Source organism: Mauremys reevesii, linkage group 6 (assembly GCF_016161935.1).
Source record: "Mauremys reevesii isolate NIE-2019 linkage group 6, ASM1616193v1, whole genome shotgun sequence".
NCBI lineage: Eukaryota > Metazoa > Chordata > Testudines > Geoemydidae > Mauremys > Mauremys reevesii.
In genome coordinates, this window is record NC_052628.1 from 46,046,039 (window position 1) to 46,067,497 (window position 21,459).

At 38.4% G+C, this 21,459-nt stretch overlaps 1 protein-coding gene across 15 annotated transcripts in view; it reads right to left on the reverse strand.

The window, feature by feature from the left end:
• ARHGEF28 (Rho guanine nucleotide exchange factor 28) overlaps positions 1–21,459 on the reverse strand; it is a 183,240-nt gene that overhangs the window by 65,492 nt on the left and 96,289 nt on the right. For all 15 annotated transcript variants that reach the window (XM_039544706.1, XM_039544704.1, XM_039544701.1 and 12 more), the window contains 9 exons: positions 20,972–21,102; positions 14,438–14,739; positions 11,726–11,915; positions 9,951–10,062; positions 6,477–6,519; positions 4,786–4,909; positions 3,612–3,738; positions 3,184–3,239; positions 341–392 (listed from right to left, as the gene is read on the reverse strand). In XM_039544706.1, the coding sequence (XP_039400640.1) occupies positions 341–392; positions 3,184–3,239; positions 3,612–3,738; positions 4,786–4,909; positions 6,477–6,519; positions 9,951–10,062; positions 11,726–11,915; positions 14,438–14,739; positions 20,972–21,102 (1,137 nt within the window). The remainder of the gene's footprint in view (positions 1–340; positions 393–3,183; positions 3,240–3,611; positions 3,739–4,785; positions 4,910–6,476; positions 6,520–9,950; positions 10,063–11,725; positions 11,916–14,437; positions 14,740–20,971; positions 21,103–21,459) is intronic.

Genomic DNA, 21,459 nt, shown 5'->3' on the forward strand with positions numbered 1-21,459 from the left:
GAAGCTGCCACAGCAAGTCACTCTCTATCCCTTAAAGGGGCACACACCTTTTCCAACCAGACATACAACAGCTCCCACTGCTTAATATGCAGTGAAGTCATTGACTTCAATGGGAGATGAGTGCAATGATGAGTGCTTTCGAAAATCCTACCTTATATGTATTAGATACTAACAAATGCACCTGTTTTCCTGTAGATATGGGAGTCACATGGAAAAGTGCTCACACACATACAAAATTGTGAATAATACTTTCCCTATTATTTTATTAATCAGGCAACACACTAAACTTTAAAATGACAGGTTTATGCCTATTAGCTTGCTTGCTTACTATAATACTTACTTGTTAGGACAGCTTGTGGTCTCGTCTTAATATGATATCTCTCTTGGGGTTTCTGGTAAAGAAGAATTTCATCTTATTAAAATGAAATAACAGCTGATTACACACTGAATAGTCAGTAATCTACTTTCATATAATCATCTGGAAGAGCCCTCAAGCAAACTGCATTATGATCCTGAATTTTTGCTACTGACAAACAAACGAAAGTGAAAGGATAATGAATTTCAACCACATTATCATACAAAATTAATTCAATTTATTTTCTTTCAAATTACTATGTTATTATGGAATTATTCTTTTGCAACATGCATATGATTTGTAAGGGCTTAAAGAAAACAATTACACATGTAGGGCTATACTTTTAAAATGAGTTTGAAGAGACCTGAGGCAGGAAATTGACTAAGTTAGTCTGTCCCAGCCAGAATGTGTGTCCTTTGCTACATTGTACAAGGCTCATATGCTTAAACAAGGGTTGCATTTGAGGAGAGCAAGTAAGTAGTTTTTCCTCTCTTATCCTCTTGATGATTGGTTGGGGATATTCTCTCTTCCTGGTAAATATCCATCAGTCCTAGTAGTTATAGTACCTGTTAGAGGCAGCTGATTTAGCATTATAATTTATGTTTTAGATCCTTTTTGTAAGTTTGCCCAGTGGGTGTACATTGATAAAGAAAAATAAAAAATGCATGTTTTATAAGTGCAACGTTGGGCATGTTTACCCTGAAGATCTGTGCACTGCAATAGCTATTCCAATATTGTAGGAATATTAAAGAAGGTTTATATTAAACATGGTTTATATGAGAAATGATTTATTAATTTATTGTTAATTAATACTTTATAACTTAAGATTTATGTTAAAAGTAAATTTGTGATTCCCAGCATTTAGCCTCTAACCTGCAAGCCACCAGCTGTGTCTGTGTGAAGCCTGCTCAAAGAGATACTTGGTATAAAACTTGTTAAGCTCAAAGAAATACTTTGTATAAAACTTGCTAAACATTAATTAACTCTAAGTAAGCCAAAACAGTAGCTGTTATAGTGTATAGATAGAGACCCCCACCCTCTAAGTTTTCATCTCACTTTATCTTTGCTTGTTAAAAGACAGGGAGTCTCACATAAATTGGTAACACCCCAAAAAGTAAAGAGACAGTGAAATAGATGTGATTAAGATAGAGAATGTATGTGAATGAATGGTTAGGGAGTCACCAGCCTGAAGAATTCAGTGTCGGCTGAAGAAGGTGTCAAGTGGGATCAACCAGATGACCCCCGGAGGGCAAACTGGAATCCACCCACCACACCTCAAAGGAAGGAAAAACAAAACATCTAATAACATGGAGCCAGGCACCTGCTGATTGATTTAGCAACAGCAAAATGAAGCAACTCTCATGAACTGACATAGGAATAAATTCCTATAAAACTGGACTCTAAAGACTGAGGACTTTGAGTCTATGGTTCTGCTGCCAGCCTCCAGGAGCATCAGATGCATCTGACACAGACTCGGCTCCATCCTCATGACCAAGATACCTAGCCAGTAACTTGGCATGAGCAACATCTAGGCTGGTAACTATAACATCTATACAGAACCTGAATGAATGAATGATTGTGTGAATGAATGAATGAATGAATGAATGAGTGTGTGTGTGTGTGTGTGTGTGTGTAAGGAATAAGTAGTAATAGAAACAAGTAGAAAAACATTGTTTTTTGTTTTGTTATGGTATTTACAATAAATGTGGCATCTTTGCCTTATCCCTCTTAATAAGATCCTGCTGGTTTTTATTATATTGGTATAACAATATAGCCACACTGGTGAAAATCCCTTGTTTATATGCACTGCAACAGTTTGAAAAGTGACTTGCATTGGTGTGGCTTACTCCAGTGCAAATCACTTGTTAGTCCCTAAAAAACAGAAGCCCCCTTCACTGTATAGTTTTGAAAATGTAGCCCTCATTTTAATTGGGGCTTACCTACTGAAGTATGTTGGTTATTACACTCCAGGGGGCTCCGCTATGCTTCAGCTCTACTTGATGATTTTGCCTACTGTCAGAAGCAGGGTCTGCTCTAGCCATTTTGCCGCCCCAAGCACGGCAGCACGCCGCGGGGGGCGCTCTGCCAGTCGCCGGTCCCGCGGCTCCGGTGGACCTCCCGCAAGCATGCCTGCGGATGCTCCACTGAAGCTGCGGGACCAGTGGACCCTCCGCAGGCATACCTGCGGGAGGTCCACCGGAGCCGCCTGCCGCCCCCCCAGCGACCGGCAGAGCGCCCCCCGCGGCATGCCGCCTCAAGCACGCGCTTGGTGTGCTGGGGCCTGGAGCCGCCCTGGTCAGAAGCACTGAAATGATATAGCTCAGGGGAAATCAATGGTTCCTCAAGGTCGCCCCATTTAAGTACACCTTAGAAATGCAAATCGAACTAATTATCCCAATTTATCCTGCAACGCTCCAGAGATATAAAGGAAGTGACCCTACCTGTTTTCACTCCTTTTATAAAGTATTTGCTCAAGGACACTGTTTATTGCTATTGGTTGCGTTAGATGTTTATTTGACATGCCCTCAGCCCTTTGTGTACAGACACTTGGTTGGATCATTTCTGCACTGTTTTCTTTCTCAGCTTCATTTTGTGGCATCCTGTTTGTTTTAGTAACTAATTATTTCTAAGTCTCCATATAACAAGTAAGTCAATCAACATGAACCTATTATGAAGCAGCCTACAAAGGCAAGGTACCGTTCAAACACTTTGAATAAGTACAGCATATGCTAATCACTATAGAAGAAACTATGAAGATTGATTTAAAAAATAAGAGAGAGAGAATATCCACAACACCATTGTAAGAACAGTAAGGCATAGAAAGTTACCTTTGTACATGCAGGAGCACAATCCTTACAGTTTTTATGCACAATTGCGTTGCAATCTGAAAGGAAAAACAGATCTCAAAGCCTGAAACTGAAAGGGGTCAAATACCGTAGCGCACTTTAATCTGGGACTTCATCATTTTTCCTCCTTCAGACCCACACACTGAATAGCCACAAATACAGCTCTAATTTTTCTCCTATCTTTCCCCAGGGCTCTTTCAGGAATCAACTGCCAGGAGTCTCTTGTGAAGCGAGTGGCCATCATCTTTGTCCCCTGTCCTTGAGGCCTGGGGACCCTCGCTGACTAGGTAGAGAAGTATGTATCTTCAAATCCAGATAATGTTGCTCTTGAAATGAAATATTAAGCAAGTATCCTGCAGCAGATTATCAAAAGTTAAATAAAAGCTACATAAAAGACAGTAGCTACTTACAAGAGCACTGCAATGACTCTTTCCCTAAGAGGGCTTTGTCGCATGCCATACACAGGATACTGCCTGAGAAGTTCCCAGTTATAAACTGATGTCTGTTCAGTTTGTCTTTGGCATCCTTATTCTTTGTCTTCAGATCCAACAGAGCAGGCAAAAGAAGAGAGATTAAAATAGATAAATAATCACCATAATATTATAACTTTAAAACATTTTTCTCTTAAGAGAAAATGGATTTTAAAATATTTATCTCCTCTCTCTGGTAACAACTGAGACAGTGGGGATGTGTGCCTGCATTAATCTAATCTGATATACAAGTACATGCACCTGTAATTAAAGGTAGGTTTTAAAATTAGTTTTTACAACTCAGTTTTTGATATTCAAAGGGACATTGCTAGGTTAAAAATTATCTATTTTTGAAACAAGTTTCCTTTCCTGTGTTACTAATAGCACCTTATGGCTACATTGTGCAACACTTAGTCACATTGGGAGCACTTACTCACATGAGTAGTCCCGGCAGTTAACATTAATAGAATTACTATGTGAGTAAGTGCTCACCAGCATAGACATACATTGAACAATCTAGACTTTACATTATTAAAAATGAAACACTGAAGGTATCTCATTTACTTTTCACAACTAATTTTGTGGTTACATTTAGCACTTTGCTTGGTCCCTGATTCTAAAACTCACATATGCTCAGCAGCACTTACTCATGCATTAAGTTCAACAGGACTACTCAACTGAGTAAATGCTACAGTAAAGACTACTGAATCAAGTCCTTACTGTGGATACTAAGAAAAATAGACATACACTTTCTAATACTTCTATCTTTGTATATCAAGTAAGAAAACTTTTTCCAAATATACTGCAGACTTTTAAACTTCAGCTAAATCACAAGACACGAATGAGTAATAATAATTAAAAAGTGGCAAGGGAATTCAGTACTGTGAAAACAATGTTACTTTTAAAAATGAACAATATTGTTTGTCTATACAAGGACACTGACAACATATTTGTTATAAATTTTAAATTTAAAAATGTCTTATAAATACAGTTTAAATAATTGGAAAAATCAGCCACTTACCTTTACCTAACAGGCAAGACAGATCTGATCCCAAGCTATAATGCATTTCAGTTGTGCTAACAAACACCTAGTTATATGTAGATCTAAAATTACCTTGCACTTATTTCGTGTACTAGTCATTCTGTTCATCAGGAAGCTGAAAGTTCGACTCACTTTATATTTTTCCGACTCAGATTTTGTAGGTATAATATACTTATCCCATTCCTCCTCCTGAATCCTAAAATGTAAATCAGTGAATACAGTTCATTACACTGGACAGAACATCTTAAAACGGAGCAGCACCTGGCTGATATTCTGCTTAAACTGCTTTTAACAATCACAGGATGTATTTAGTTGGTGTTGGTCCTGGTTTGAGCAGGGTATTGAACTAGATGACCTCCTGAGGTCTCTTCCAACCCTAATATTCTATGATTCTATTCAGGTTTAAACCATAAAACGAGGTCAACATCAAACCAAAAAGTTACATTAGTCCCTGCATAATACTAATTATGAACACATGCATGGGTACTGTACATAATGCGAACTATATTGCAAGTTTGCCATAATTATACTGTTATCAAACCCCTCAGCATGCATAATCCCATATTTTGCATGTTCCTTTGGGTAGCTCCCATATTAACGCCTTTTCCTTGCTATGTCTGATCTCAGTCAGCTGTGAAATAAGCAGCTTGGGCTACAGCAGCCAGGGATTCGTCTGCATGAGCGCCAGCCTCATAGGTCCCAATTCAGCACAGCATTTTAGCACATGCTTAGGTGCTCTGTTGAATACTGGCTGGCCTGCTGAATTGGTCACAGATGTGTGCTGTTTCTCTCCTCCTCTCCTAGATGGCATTGGAGCACAGGTGTCTCTCAGCCAGCCTACAAAGCCACAATGCTGTCCTGACTTGGGGATCAGATGGAGCACATGACACAGCAGTGGGCCCTGCTGGGAGTATCACTGCCAGACTAAAAGGAAGATGGGATTTGGATTCCTGCGCTTCACATAGAACGGGATGGTTCCCTGGTATCCAGCCACATAGTTCCAGAACATGCAACTGATTTTCATTTGCAATAAATAAATGTAAAAGGGAATTTCAAGAAAAGTTGCAAAATGAAGAACTCAAAAGTCAAGAGATGCCAGTTAAGGTTGCCTGTGAACCTGTAACTCTGCACCCCCGTGTGTATTCATTATAATACAGTCTTTACTAACATGAACACTCAGGTTTTTTCTGAAGTTTTTTAATGTGCACAGTAAATGAACTGGAAATCCTCTCCTCATTCAGTATGCACCTTGTACATACACAGCTCTCATGGTGTCTATTTGTTTGGCATACAAAATAATGTGTAGAGTAACAGTAGATGCAGCACACCTACATTTAAGGGTTGTAGGGAAAAGTGCATGACACTATAGTCAACAAACAGTAAGTGGTTATGGAAGTAAAGACTATTGCACAAACAGAGAGAGTTATGGTTGTGTATGCCAAATGGACTTAAGAAATGCCAAACTTTAAAGTTGCACAGTCAGACAACAAATGTGTTGCAAATAACATTTTTATAGACTATATCCAACTCTCACACTAGTATGGAGTATAACAGAATCCTAGAGAAGCATTCTGAACTTCATTAGTAAAAGGCACCACAATAGAACATGATCTATTGGTTTATTTGAGTCTGCTACTTTTGAATTACGATGATCATTACAAAGATGTGTGCTACTAGTGTTTAACGAGTAGCATTAACATGTAAATAATGGTAGATGGATAAAAATTACACTGCAGAAATTCATCTGTGGCAAGTGTCAATACCTTTTTTCCTTCAGTTGCTCTGGCAAGCTGTATGCTCGTTGTTCTACAAAACACAAAAAATTAATGAAAACTAACGTGGTTATATTGGGATATTTATTTGTTTGAAACACATAACCTCCACCAGCATGTAAGCTCAGTCATTATATTCTGGCATGTTGGCTGGGAATTTAGAAAGCAAAAATTATTAGAAGCAGTATTGCCCAGGATAATACAAATCGTTTATTAAACAGGTTGTATTTGACAGAGTTTGCTTGGATCTGGGTTAACATCAGAGAATGCCAGTCTTTGAAAACTGACGGATTGCTTTTAAGAAGTAAAGAAAATTAATATTGATCTTTTTCTGAGCAACCCATTTTTTTTAATGGTTCAATCTTTCATTTTACTTTTTAGCGATTCTTTGTAAAGCACATACACAATTCTTTTCTATTATTTCCAAGACCAGATGTTATTTAGTTTTGTAGAGATTATCTGCCAACATATGCCTAACTTTAAGTACATACATAGCCCCAACGACTTAAATGGGACTATTCCCATGCTTAAAGTTAGGTCCATGCTTAAAGTTAGGTACCTTCTTGAATAAGGGCCCATATGAGAAAATACCCGGCAGTTCAGCAAGTAAGATAGTATATTTTATCATGTACATAATGAGAATCAAATCACATTTCAGTTAGTTATCAGACCAAAGATGTACAACAAGATGCTCTTCTGAAGAAATAAAGGCCAGGTTCCCACAGAAAAATGAAGATAGCTTCATGCAAATTAGCACCATTGGGTTGCCATTGCAGTACTTACTACAGGGATGGAGCAGAGACATTGATTTAGAGAGTGAAATAGCCTGGAGAAGGGATCGACCACTATTCATGAACACACCATCTACACAGCAGGAACAAATTCTTTACAGTTACATACTATAAATATCCTCCTTTAAACATGTATGTAGCCATTTTATTCCTAAGTGTATTAAAAACTTTGGTTATTGCTATGGCAGTAGGCAGCACATTTCCTACTTTTAGATTGTACCTCAAGATGCAAGAACGAAACTCTCTTATTATGGGATAATCCTTTGGGACTCAAAAATGCAAATCAGCAAACTCTGATTGGATTTTAATTTACAAGATCAGATTTTACAAGACCCTCATTTATGGCCAAATCCTAAACAAGACGTCAAAGCAGTGGAGCCGTGGGAGTTCCCAGCTGCTGAGAAGTTGCACCTGGAAATCTCTGCTTCCCTTGCTTGCTGCAGAGTAGTTCCATGTAGTAGCACTGCCCATGCAAACATATTGCAGTGGGGGGCGAGAGGCTGAGACAGAAGCAATGGGGCAGGAGGGCCAGCAATATGCTCAGCAGATCCCTGACGACTAAGGCTCAGATTTTGTCAGGGATATTTTTAGTAAAAATAACGGACTGTCACAGGCAATAAACAGAAATCCAGGGAAGCCTGTGACCTGTTTGCTGCAGGGTTCCCATCCTCCCTTGCCGGCTGCCGCAGCAGCTGTATTGCTGGGGGGTGGAGGGGAGCCACGCCACAGCTGGGCACCTGCTGGGAGCCCAGATGCTCATGGGGAGTTGGAGCTCTGGGGTCCCCCTGCTGCCCAGTGGCTAGGAGCTGCTGGGAGCCTCCACCAGCAGTGGCTGAGAGCTGCGGGGCTGCCTGCTGACAGCAGTCCAGCCCTGGGGCAGAAAATGTCATGGGGGTTTCTGGAAGTCACAGATTCAGTGACGTCCGTGACATAATCGTAGCCCTACTGATGACCCAAATGCATTGGCCAAATCACCCCATGCTTGGAGAACACAATGACTACAGACACTTCCGCAGCCTTGATGGGCTACAAAGTGACTATTTGTGTCCCATAGCTTGGGAAGAAGGATGATTCTAGCTCTCACAAGCCCCAGGTAAACCCCTATTAGTTTACTCTGACTTTATATAGGAGGTCAGGATTTAGGCCTGATTAAGGCAAAGCTCTTAACCATGTGCTTCACTTTACGCACTTGCTGCAGTCCCATTGACATTACCAGGACTTAAACACATGCTTAAGTGCTTTCCTGAATTGAGGGCTTTAGATCTTATGAGACATACGCCCTTGTTCCTCATCTGCTTTTTTAGACTTCTCAGGTAATCTGCAGGATGAAAAATTGCTAAAAATAAAGTTACATTTTTTAAAAAATCAATACAAATACTTGTAAACACCCCAGATGTTGCAGATAGTGCACAAAAGAGTTCTGAGTAGAAACAAAGCTTTAATGTGGATTTGAGGGACAAAAAACAACAAATTTGAAAAAATGTTCACCTACATTTTAACCAAGATTGTTGCTGCTGTTTTTTGCATTCTGCTACTAAGCATCACCTGAAAAATGCCCCAATCCTGCAAAGGTTTAAACATGTGTTTAACTTTGAAATCAATGGTACTGCAAGTTAAACCTGTGAGTGAGTCTTCCCAGGATACAGGCCTAAATAAAATAAAGAAGCTTCAGGAGCCAATTCAGGATAACACTTACGCACATGCCTCACTTTAAGCACATACTCAAAGTTATGCTTAAGTGCGGTCTTTGCACCTTGAAGTCTTTAAACCATGATTTGAGGACTTCAGTAGGGGGTTATTACAGGAGTGGGTGGGTGAGATTCTGTGGCCTGCGTTGGGCAGGAGGTCAGACAAGATGATCATAATGGTCCCTTCTGACCTTAAAGTCTATGACTCTATGACTCTAATAAGAATGCTTTACCTAAATGATGCAGCACATATTAGGAAAAAAAAATACACAATCATTTCCAACCCATATTTTCTCATGCTTATAGCTTTAAGTAAGAATTCCTTTTGGAAGAAAATCAGGTTTGTTCTTATTCCAAAAGTAATTTTTAAAAAAACAACAAAGAAAATGGATTCCATTGAAAATGAACTGTTTTTCAGAGATGTGATCATGAATAAGTCTGAGAACATATCTCATACTTTATATCATTTTATGGATTTCTAATGTAGCATGTTACATAGCTTTCTCCAAGGAAGGCCTGGGTTGTTTGCTAAAATTAAAAACAAACAAGCAAGCAAACAACCCTTAAATAGAAGGCTGCTAGAAACAATGTTTGACATCTTGCAGGCAGCACATAAGCAGAACAGTCAATTATGTAACATGGGGCTATGTTGTAAGGTTCTTACAAGTTTTCCTCAGTTCTCAAACACCTATTAACTTCAATATAAATCTGTCTGAGTTAGGACTGAATTGGAGCAGAGGATCAGATTATCCCTACCATGATAAAATATGCAGAATAGGAACAGAGGGAAGGCAGGTTTGTGAGAATCCCCTCACAATGAATTCACACATCATCCCATGAAGAGGGTGGTGTTTGCTCCCCCGCCTGTGGAAAAGGCCACAGCTTACACACAAACCTCACTGCGTAAAGAAGTGAGCATTTGGCCTGTAGTAAGCATGGAGTTTGTGGCATTCCATATACACAAATGGAGTAGAACTAATGCTCACCTTCATTTGAATCACAAACTGTGAAGTCACGTGCAAAGCGAGATTTCCCTAATAAAAGTTTGGGTGAAGAACATGAGTAAGAGCGTGACCGGATTCCAGAAAGTAACGATTCCTAGAAGAAATCAAAATGAAGGGGAAAAGCACATTAATGTTAAGGAAAGGCAATTGGTGTTACAGGAAAGTGTATGTGTGCAAATTAGAGCAAGAAAAATCCTAAATTATTTCAATTTGGTGGGGACCAAAGTCTGAACAGTGATGTTATTCTACTATACCAGATGGCTAGTTATCTCCCCTGCCTTTTTCTGACGGTATTTGAACACGACGTTTTCACAGCAGAACAGACCAGTGTTCCATCTAGTCCAGTATTCTGTCTCCAGCCATGATCCAGATATTCCAGAGGAAGGAATTAACCTCTCTCTTCCCTTTCCCTTATGTTATCTAATTGTGCCTGGATACCATGAGTGGAAATCTCCTACCCCAGCTAATGATCTGTTATTGATATGCCTTGAAAGCAAAGTCACAATTACCTGTGCAAAGCCCATTTCTTTTAAGAATTTAAATCAAACTAACATCATCTGATTTTTGTGGTTCATTAAATACTTGGACTTGCATTAAAAAAACCCTTATATTTTCACTACTATGCAGATATGTTATTGACATGCTAAGTGCACAGGTGGCTTCACAGATAAAACAATATTCTGTTTGTTTCAGTTCCAGATTTGAAGTTAACTTTAAAGGCTCTGAAAGAAACAATAGTGATGGTCTGCACTCTATCAAATGGAAGCTTGCATCATGACACCAACAATGAGTATATGCAGTATAAAGTGCAGCCTTTTCTCCAAAGAGGACGCTATGTGACTGAGTCACTGTTGCATGAAAACTGAACTACTTTTCACCCCTACTGAGGATGGTCATTTGAAATCATTGGCACAGATAGCACTGACATTGCCTTACAAGTGCATTGTACAATGTACCTGACCTAGAAATACTAACGGGAATTTCCATCATGCACTTCCAGCAAAGAGAGTTCCATGTTGCAAAAAACTTTGCTGAAGCAGCCTTGAGTTTCAAAATATTGTGAAAACAGTATGTTGCTCTGCAGGATAAATACTACTGAGCACGTTGGAAAACTTCTGGGGGGAAAAGCATTTATGTTTCAACTGAGAATTTTGTTAAACTGCTTGATAGAAAGAAACCAATGATTTTTTAAAATAGCTCTCTCGCATTTAGGTTTGGTAGTTGAACCTTTTTTCCTCTGGTATAATCTTTCCTCCTCCCCTTACATGAAAATCAGGTAAAGCCCAGTGGCAGCCAGGACTTTTTATCTGTTTGATAAAAAGAGAGAAGAACTCTCTCATGCCTCTGAATAAAAAGAGAGAAGAACTCTGTGTACGTGTTTGACGTTTCCAGAAATAGCCAAAGGTTCAATGAAGTTACAGTAGCCAGAATATCTGTGGGAAGCATTAGCGGAGAAAGGAGCTTGTATTAGTCAAGGTATAAAATTCAACCAACTCCATGACTGTCCTTTTTAAAAATACTTGTTTGCAAAGGCACTAACCTTCCTCTTGTGCCATAGAGAATACACTGGGCCACACTTTTCCTCTCTGTTATACCAGTGTAAATTGGGGAAAGCTTTGTTGACTTCTATGGAGTTAATCCAAATTTATACTAATATAATTGAGAGGTGAATGTGGCCCTTCAAATACAAATTCTTATATATTTTCAACAACTTAGTTGAAAGCAAAATAAACAAAACCAAAATGATATCCAAATACCTTTGACTGCAGATTGTTAGAGTCCATCCTGTGGATGCTATAATCCAGATCAGTGCTTGTCTCAGAAGAATCTAATTCATGCCTGCTGCCAGCCAAGGTCACTGAAGAATTGAGGGAAGGGTAGCGAATATGGGATCTGTCAGAAATCCCTTCATTTCCACTGTCTACTTCAAGGTCATCAAGACTAGAACTAAAGCATACAACAAAACGTATGGAATGTAAAGCAATCTAATTACCAACCTTTCAATCTTAATGCAACCAGCAAAGAGAACAGTCTAGTAAATGGTGCTTGGGTTAGTCATGCTCTAGTCCGCTCTCAGCTTTGTGGTCCCCCCTTATCATGCCCATGGCTTTACTCCAGTTGCATCTTGTCTATACTTTAAAACATGGTCATGTTGTAATCAGGCCCAGATACAAGAGGCTTAGAACCAGGGGTCCTTACCTGAATGCATCTGTAGAGTAAACAGGGTCTTCGATATCTGTTCCTCTTTTGCTTCTGAACTTCAGAGTCAAGTTTAAGCGAGAAGTTGCATGATAAGAAAAAGTGCGAACAGCCTATATAATGTGGCAATTCTCAGATGATTTTCTCCAACATATGGGAATGAATGGAGGGTGGAAGGAAAAATCCACCAGGATATATACATAAAGCAGCGATATGCTGGAGGAGTTTCCTAAAAGCCACTTTTTGAGTAAGTCTGATTTTAAGGTGTATAAATTATTCCTTTTTTTTTTAAAGATAGAAAAATGAAGGAATGTGACAAAGCTTAAAAACCCCAACCCTCACGAAATCAAAAATGAAAACAATTAGAGAATGTTTGATTTGCAGATGTTCTTGAATATAACATTACAATGAGACTTCCTAGCAGAATCAACACCACAGGGGTGTTTCTCCGCGATCTTTTTGTCCCTTTATCTGTATACATAAGCTCATGGTTTCTTTATTAATGTGACTGAAGTGAATGGCTGACTGCTTGCAATAACATTCCAGTCTTCCAGGACAAAACGTTTAGAATATGTATGGTATTTCTCAATAACTACAGATCCAAGCTGGGAATAGTAGCGTTGTAACTCCTTCACACAGCATTAAAATTCACCTAATTAAAAGATTTATTTTTCAACACAATCCAAAGCTGTTTGATCATTGGACTTCTGGAAGTTATCCATCACCACATTTGCCACGAATGTGCCATGTGATATTGGAAAAAGAAGTTACTTAGGCTATGTGTGTATTAGTTTCCTCATTTGTGAAATGGGGATAACCATACTTACCTATGGCCCTGTCTACATGAGAAAATCATCATCATTGCAACCATGCTGATGAAGTTACACCATGCAAATACCTTATGTAGACACACTGCACCTATGTGAAGCAGGACGTAGTCTATGCTGGCTTATTACAGTAACTTGCACTAGGAGTTGCATGGGCACAAATTTCTCCAATATAGACAGGACCTACACAAAGGTGTCGAAGATTTATTAATGTTTGCCAAGCACTCTGAGGTCCTTGAATGAGGATATTATTTAACAGCAAATTTGTATTATTTTACTATAGTATTACTTCATACCTGATCTGATCCTGTAATCTGTACTCAGGAAAAACTCCCGATGAATGTTTTAGGGAGGGATAATTTTGAAGCAGACATTAAAATAGGGAACAAATCCTCGCTGCAGCTGGGGAACATCAAGCACAGCTCAGAAAGAATGTGGTGCGTGTGTAAAGGTAGCTTTAAACTATCTTTGTGTTCCCCAATCCTGGAGCAGGTCCTATTCCCACCATAACATAGAGGTGCTTGTAGGCGAATCCTCCAGTGGCTGGACCTGTTGAGTTTAGGGCTGCTTTTTACCAGTGGAGCAGCACAAAGCAGGCCGAACACACCAGAGATTTGGGTTCCTGGTATTACTGCCAATCTGAAAAAGTCACATGAATTCAGGAATGCACAATTCCTTTAGTGTCTGTTTGGAACAGGCCCTCAGTGGAGAATAACAATTATAAATTGGCTTATGCTTCACTTTCACGGTTTATGACATTATGAAAAACTTCTCAAGTGAAAATTCACACAATTAATAGTTACCTGGTTCTGTTTTTCTAGCGGGTGTCACATTTTGCAGCACCTACCATAATTTAGGCCAAGAAGTATGAAGTCGCTTAGAAACTGCTTACAGTTTGTAAGAAACAAAAGCCAAAGAAAAACAGGAAAAAAACCAAAATAACTCTTTATAACCACATTATAAAAATACAAAACTAAATAAAACATCACATAAAATTTGGGATATAATTGACCACGGGACAGTTTTTCTGAAGATACTTTAGATTTTCTCTCAGTAGAGATGTTAATATTCCAGGTTTTGTTTTATTTTTCTGAACTGAAATATACTTAGTTACAATTTGTTTTAATGGGTCTTCATGTGACTCCATAGGCCAATTCAAGAAGAACATTTATAGCACAGGCCACAGAGCTACTTGCCTAGTTGTTCTGATTGAGCTGTACGGTGTTACCATGCCTGGCACTGTGCTTCCAGCTGCTCTATGCACTTCTTCTCAAAGTCATGGAAAGCCACCCTTACAGTATAATTCCATGCAATACCGTGTGTGTGTGTGTGTGTGTGTGTGTGTGTGTGTGTGTGTGTGTGTGTGTGTGTGTGTGTGTGTAAAATAAAACATATTATTACATTTTAGTCTTTTCTGGACAATACTTTAAAACAACTCCATACCTTCTTTTTTTCATGTCAGCATAAAGTTGACTTCGTTCCTTATTAAACCCACGAGACTTGAGTGGTTGATATGAACCTGCTGCATACAGATTTGAAGGTGAAGTGAAAGGCTGTGAGCCTACGCTGTCTATGTTATTAATTGCCATTTGGTTATCTTCATTTTCTGCATAAATATATTGGTTGCTTTCCTTAAGTGAGGCAGATGATGAGCTCTTGGGTGTCAGGGATGAGTGGGTCTGATCTGTGCTCGTTTCAGTAGTGACACTGTCTATGTTAACGTAGTTAACATCCAAATCTCCAACCTGGAACATGAGGTAGATATGTATTAATGCTAGTGAAAAGTAAATAACGATGAATCTCTAGAGAATACTGATCTGTCTTCAAACTACACTGCTCTGTACCACCGTTTTTTCCTTGATTACTTTTCTGTGGCACAGAAATTGGAGACAAACTAATATGACTAATAAGTTTTTCAGGCCTCCGGGTCATTCTTCCATAATTACAGGACTGACGGGTTGGAATCTCATAGTCTAATGCAGCAGTTTTCAATCTTTTTTCATTTGCGGGCCCCTAAAAATTTCAAATGGAGGTACAGACCCCTTTGGAAATCTTAGACATACAATGCAGACCCCTAGATGTCCATGGACCACAGGTTGAAAACCACTTGTCTAATGGATTTCCCACTCAGTTTCATCCAGTTTATAATATCCAATAACTCACAATTTACTTTACACCTTAACAGCAGATTTGTTTGTTTCTTAAGCTGAAATTATGCAGCCCAGTAGCCCATAATATAGTCTAGTGGTCAGGTTTATTTGGGGAGAGTTAAAACACTCAGTCATTTCATATGGAAAAAGCAGCTTACAAGGCAGGCATGTGTCTTTCCCAATAACAGTTTCACAAAGCCTGTAAGCTTAGGGACAGACCCCGTACATGACCTGCCACAGTGCTTCTCCAGGACTTAGAAGGGGGAAGGAATCTTTATCCCAACACCATCAAGCAACCAGGGTGTCGCTCCTGTAGCTTGTGCATATGGTATATCCCTACCCTCACATGTAGAAGGGAATGGCAGCTGGAGCTACAGTTACTCAGGTTCAGTGCAAGGACCACAATTTGGACTTTGGTAAGTAATGGTGACTATATAACTCCTTTAGAAACCAAGGTAGATTTTCGTGTATCACTTCTGCAAAGGACAGTAATATACAGTTAAGTGTCAGTCCTTGCTTAGTTAGAAGTGGAAGGCTCTTGAAAGGATAGATGTGTAGACAACATCTGGCTGTAGCTCAGCACCTCTAGAAAGAGCAGATATAACCAAAAAGAACGAAAGCACTGAGAGTTTCAAAAGGGAAAAGCTCTATTGTTTTAGCCAACTGACTTATTCTCATCCAATTCTGGAAGTTGTCATAAGGTAGAGTCTTCGCTTAATAAACCATGAATGGAACTCCTAAGATTTTTATAAAAGTCTTGTTTCTATATTCAAAGATATTAATCTGTCAAAAACCTGGTATCATTTGCTGTACTAAGCAAATCATGTACAAGAAGGGTAAAATTCTCCTCTCGGATATTACACATCAGTTCTGCATTTCAATACAATGTCTGGGCAGTACTGCCATATTGCAACTATGGGCATTCCACATACATTAGCAGAGAAAAATATCAAGTTTAAGTCCTGTTGTACAGATCCCACAAGAGAATATGGCCCAAGCAAGATTCAACTTTCTGATATATTATTATGAGTTAAACTGTCAAAGGGTAGAAGCTCAGTCCTGTGACCCCCCCACCCAAGAATATGCACATGCCACCGTGCATCTGTGATTGAACACGGAATTATCATGAGAATATGTGCAACTTGGATAAACACAGATACAAATGGCTGTTCACACACCTAATTAGCCATTTGCATGTGCTGTTATTCAATTTGCATACATAAAAGTGGTAGTTTTATGACTTATGAGGAGAGGCTGAGGGAACTGGGATTGTTTAGTCTGCAGAATTGAAGAATGAGCGGGGATTTGATAGCTGCTTTCAACTATCTGAAAGCGGGTTCCAAAGAGGATGGATCTAGACTGTTCTCAGTGGTACCTGATGACAGAACAAGGAGTAATGGTCTCAAGTTGCAGTGGGGGAGGTTTAGGATGGATATTAGGAAAAACTTTTTCACTCAGAGAGTGGTGAAGCACTGGAATGGGTTACCTAGGGAGGTGGTGGAATCTTCTTCCTTAGAGGTTTTTAAGGTCAGGCTTGACAAAGCCCTGGCTGGGATGATTTAGTTGGGAATTGGTCCTGCTTTGAGCAGGGGGTTGGACTAGATGACCTCCTGAGGTCCATTCCAACCCTGATATTCTATGATTCTATACAGAATTGTGGCAATCAAAGGTGCATTATTGGACATTTTAGGTCATGACTGACCTTCAGTTGAGAAAATTTGTCCTTAACTACATGTTTTGTGTCTGTCACAAAGAACAATATCAGCTTTTAATGCAATGGGTGAATGTTTCAGTGAGAGGAAAAAGAATATGAAGATGCACTTTCAATCTCTCTGCCTTCTTCCAAGATTTTCACTTAATAGTATACAATAATGTCTTAAATTTTATACTACTTTTCAACCTGAAGGATCCCAAACTATTTTACACTCGAGAGAGAGAGAGAGAGAGAGAGAAAATATATTTTACTCTCTCTATATATATAAAATAGAACCTGAGTTATGAACACCTCAGGAATGGAGGTTGTTTGTAACTCTGAAATATTTGTAACTCTGAACAAAACGGTATGATTGTTCTTTCAAAAGTTTACAGATGAACATTGAGTTAATAGTGCTTTGAAAGTTTACTATGCAAAAGAAAAATGCTCCTTCACTTTTTTCTTTTTTAAGTAGTTTACGTTTAATACAGTATTGTATGTGTCTTTTTGGGGGGGGTGGGAGGTCTCTGCTGCTGCCTGATTGCATATTTTGGTTCCAAATGAGGTACATGGTTGACTGGTCAGTTCGTAACTCTGGTGTTTGTGACTGAGGTTCTACTGCACAAGGATCACTTCTACCACCACTGAAATGCAGCCAGCTCTTGCTGGAAGTTGGCAGGTGTTTTACAATACATAGCATCCATCCACAACAGTTTACGGTAGGACAAGAAGTGAGGAAGAACAGAACTTTGAATTGAGATTGTGGGGAAAATTTGGATAGGTAGGATGCAATTACCCAAAATGTAGTTTGGCCAGAGTCTACTGGAGCTAGTCTCCTTTGTGATAAGTAATATAGCACAGTTAATAATCACAAGTGGCCAAGACCTCAGTTTTACATCACATCTGGCAGAAAGCACTTCTAACTTTATGGTGCCCTGTAACAATAATTGGACATTGGTTTGTTTGGTCATTTATTTTTTATTCCTGTTGAATTAATCATTAAGGGACTTGTTAATTAACAAACATGAGGAAACAAGACCCTGTTTTAGATCAGAGGGAATTTAGGTGCAAATAATCAACGAAGACAAGCTGTTCAGCTCATAGAAAACAAAACAAAAAAAAGCTAAAGATTTCCATTTTCATAAAACTTATTTTGTTTATTCAAAGCATCTAATAAATGAGTTGAGAATGACAGCAGACAAGGGAACAAAGTTGCAGATATTACATAAACATTAGGGCTGTCAAGTGATTAAAAAAATTAATCGCGCTGTTAAACAATAATAGAATACTATTTATTTAAATATTTTTGGATGTTTTCCGCATTTTCAAATATATTCATTTCAGTTTCAACACAGAATACAAAGTGTACACTGCTCACTTTATATTTATTTTTATTATAAATATTTGCACTTTAAAAATAAAAAAAAGTATTTTTCAATTACCTTAATACAAGTACTGTAGTGCAATCTCTTTATCATGAAAGTTGAACTTACAAATGTAGAATTAGACACAAAAAAATAACTGCGTTCAAAAATAAAACAATGTCAAACTTTGGGGCCTACAGGTCCACTCAGTCCCACTTCCTGTTCAGCCAATTGCTCAGACAAACAAGTTTGCTTACATGTGCAGGAGACAATGCTGCCTGCTTCTTGCTTACAATGTCACCTGAAAGTGAGAACAGGCGTTTGCATGGCACTGTTGTAGCCGATGTCACAAGATATTTACGTGCCATATGCGCTAAAGATTCATATGTTCCTTCATGCTTCAACCACCATTCCAGAGGACATGCGTCCATGCTGATGACAGGTTCTGCTTGATAACGATCCAAAGCAGTGCAGACCAATGCTTGTTCATTTTCATCATCATGAGTCAGATGCCATCAGCAGAAAGTTGATTTTCTTTTTTGGTGGTTCAGGTTCTGTAGTTTCCGCATCAGAGTGTTGCTCTTTTAAGACTTCTGAAAGCATGCTCCACACCTCATCCCTCTCAGGTTTTGGAAGGCACTTCAGATTCTTAAACCTTGGGTTGAGTGCTGTAGCTAGTTTTAGAAATCTCACATTAGTAGCTTCTTTGCATTTTGTCAAATTTGCAGTGAAAGTGTTCTTAAAATGAACAATATGCTGAGTCATCATCCAAGACTGCTATAACTTGAAATATATGGCAGAATGCAGGTAACACAGAGAGCAGGAGACTTACAATTCTCCCCCAAGGAGTTCAGTCACAAATTTGATTAACATTATATTTTAAAAAGTGTCATCAGCATGGCAGCATGTCTTCCGGAATGGTTGCCAAAGCATGAAGGGGCATACGAATGTTTAGCATACCTGGCATGTAAATATCTTGCAATGCCGGCTACAAAAGTGCCATATGAACGCCAGTTCTCACTTTCAGGTGACATTATAAATAAGAAGAGGGCAGCATTATCTCCTGTAAATGTAAACAAACTTGTTTGTCTGAGCGATTGGCTGAACAAGAAGGAGGACTGAGTGGACTTGTAGACTCTAAAGTTTTACATTGTTTTGATTTCAGGGTGGATAAAAACCAATTATTTAAAAAAAAAAGATTAAAAAAATCGGATGTTTTTAATTTAAATCGGATTTTTTTTTTTGAGGAAAAAACCTATCTAAAGGTAGTTTTAATTAAAATACACTATAGCTCAAAGATATCTCATCATGGACTAGGGATTATAAATTCTAATTTTATAGTATGAGACAATATATTAATGTAATGTTTAATGAGTTCCAATAGTTCATGGATTAGGGACCCAATTTTATGGGGCTCCAGGGGCTTCTGTAGAGATTATTTAGGTTAATCTTTCTATCTCCCCAATGGGACTCAGTGCTCAGTCTAGAAGATACCATCAGAGATGCTTAGTTCTGCAGTTCTCAAACTGTGGATTTGTGTCTCCAGAGATAACATGCTTGTTAACAGCAAAAATGTGTTTAAATAAATAATATATAGAGGTGAGAAATAACAGACCTCAACCCTATTGTCCCTCTGCAAATTTGTGTACACAGAGTCAATCCCCTACCTCTCTCTAAAAGTGCAAAGTTTCAAAAAGTTCAATGAATAGAAGATTGTTGGGGGCAGAATAGATCTGGACAAGGAGAAAAAGTCTGGAGATAAATGTGAGAAGGGAGGGACAGGCAGTAGAAACAAAAGTAAAACTGTTTGAGCAGCATATTCCAGAAGTCTTGAGGTATTTCTGAGTGTAGCCTTCATTGCTTTGAGATCTACCATACGATTCTCTCACTAGAAGGGAAAACCTATAATGGCCGCAGGCCATAAAAGACCCAGTTTGGGAATATTTTAATGAAGTTCCTCTACCTGTGGGTAAGACAGGCATGTGTGCAAAATGCAAACAGTGCAACAAAAAAATGCAAGGCCTGGTTTCCCGAATGAAACAACATCATGAGACGTGTTCCTTCTTAGGAGGAAGCTACGCTGAAGATGATGAAAGGAACATGTCTGAACACTCAGGATCTTCAGGTTGGTAAACTTTTTTATTTCATACTTCTTTCCTAAGGACTGCCTGTCTTCCTTCTGGACTATTCTTTAATTCTCATGTTTGAGCAAAAAATATAGTTGTTACTCTATGGTACTAAATCAAATCCACCGTTTGTTTTTTTAGTGCAGTTATGTAACAAAACAAAATCTACATTTGTAAGTTGCACTTTCACGATAAAGAGACTGCGCTACAGTACTTGCATGAGGTGAACTGAAAAATACTGTTTCTTTTTATTATTACAGTGCAAATATTTGTAAAAAAAATAATGTAAAGTGAGCACTGTACATTTTGAATTCTGTTGTAATTGAAATTGATATATTTGAAAATGCAGAAAAACATCCAAAATATTTAATAATTTTCAATTGGTATTTTATTGTTTAACAGTGCAACTAAACTGCGATTAATCACAATTAATTTTTTTAATCACGATTACTTTTTTGAGTTAATTGCATGAATGAACTGTGATTAATCGACAGTCCTAATAAACATATGTAATATTTATAAACATAAATCACTGGAAGGCTCTACCGATTGAACCACATTTTACTAAAATTTAAATAATATATTTTACTGGGAGACAATGAACAGCAGTGTACTGAGAGCACAAAGATGCAAGACTATCTTACTTGATCCACAACCATGCAATTTGCATACACTTCATCACTTCCATTCAGCATGGCAGTAAGTGTGGCTGCAGCAAAGAAGGTAGGTGGATTTGGGGATTTCTTGAGGACATCAAGTGTAGAATGTCGTTGCTCTGGAATGAAATATTATGGGAAAATACAGAATTTATTTTTTCATACCACTTCCTTTTCTCTTCTCTATTCTGCCATAAAAATAGTTAAGCCTAGTCACTACGCATCAGATTTTAAAGAGACTTTTATTAGTTATGCCCAGAACATTTAAGACTACATTTCTGCATTCATTCAAAAATCTGCATTTGTATGCAGAAGCTCTTTGCCAAACTACCTGATTTCATGACATTTGTCAAATGGAAATTAGTGAGCAACAAATACAATTAAGTGACATTTTTTGGCCAAAAACTTTTCTTTTTCCTCCAAAAAATGAAGATTCAGCTTGACCAAAACATTTGGTCATTAAGCCAAACTGTTTC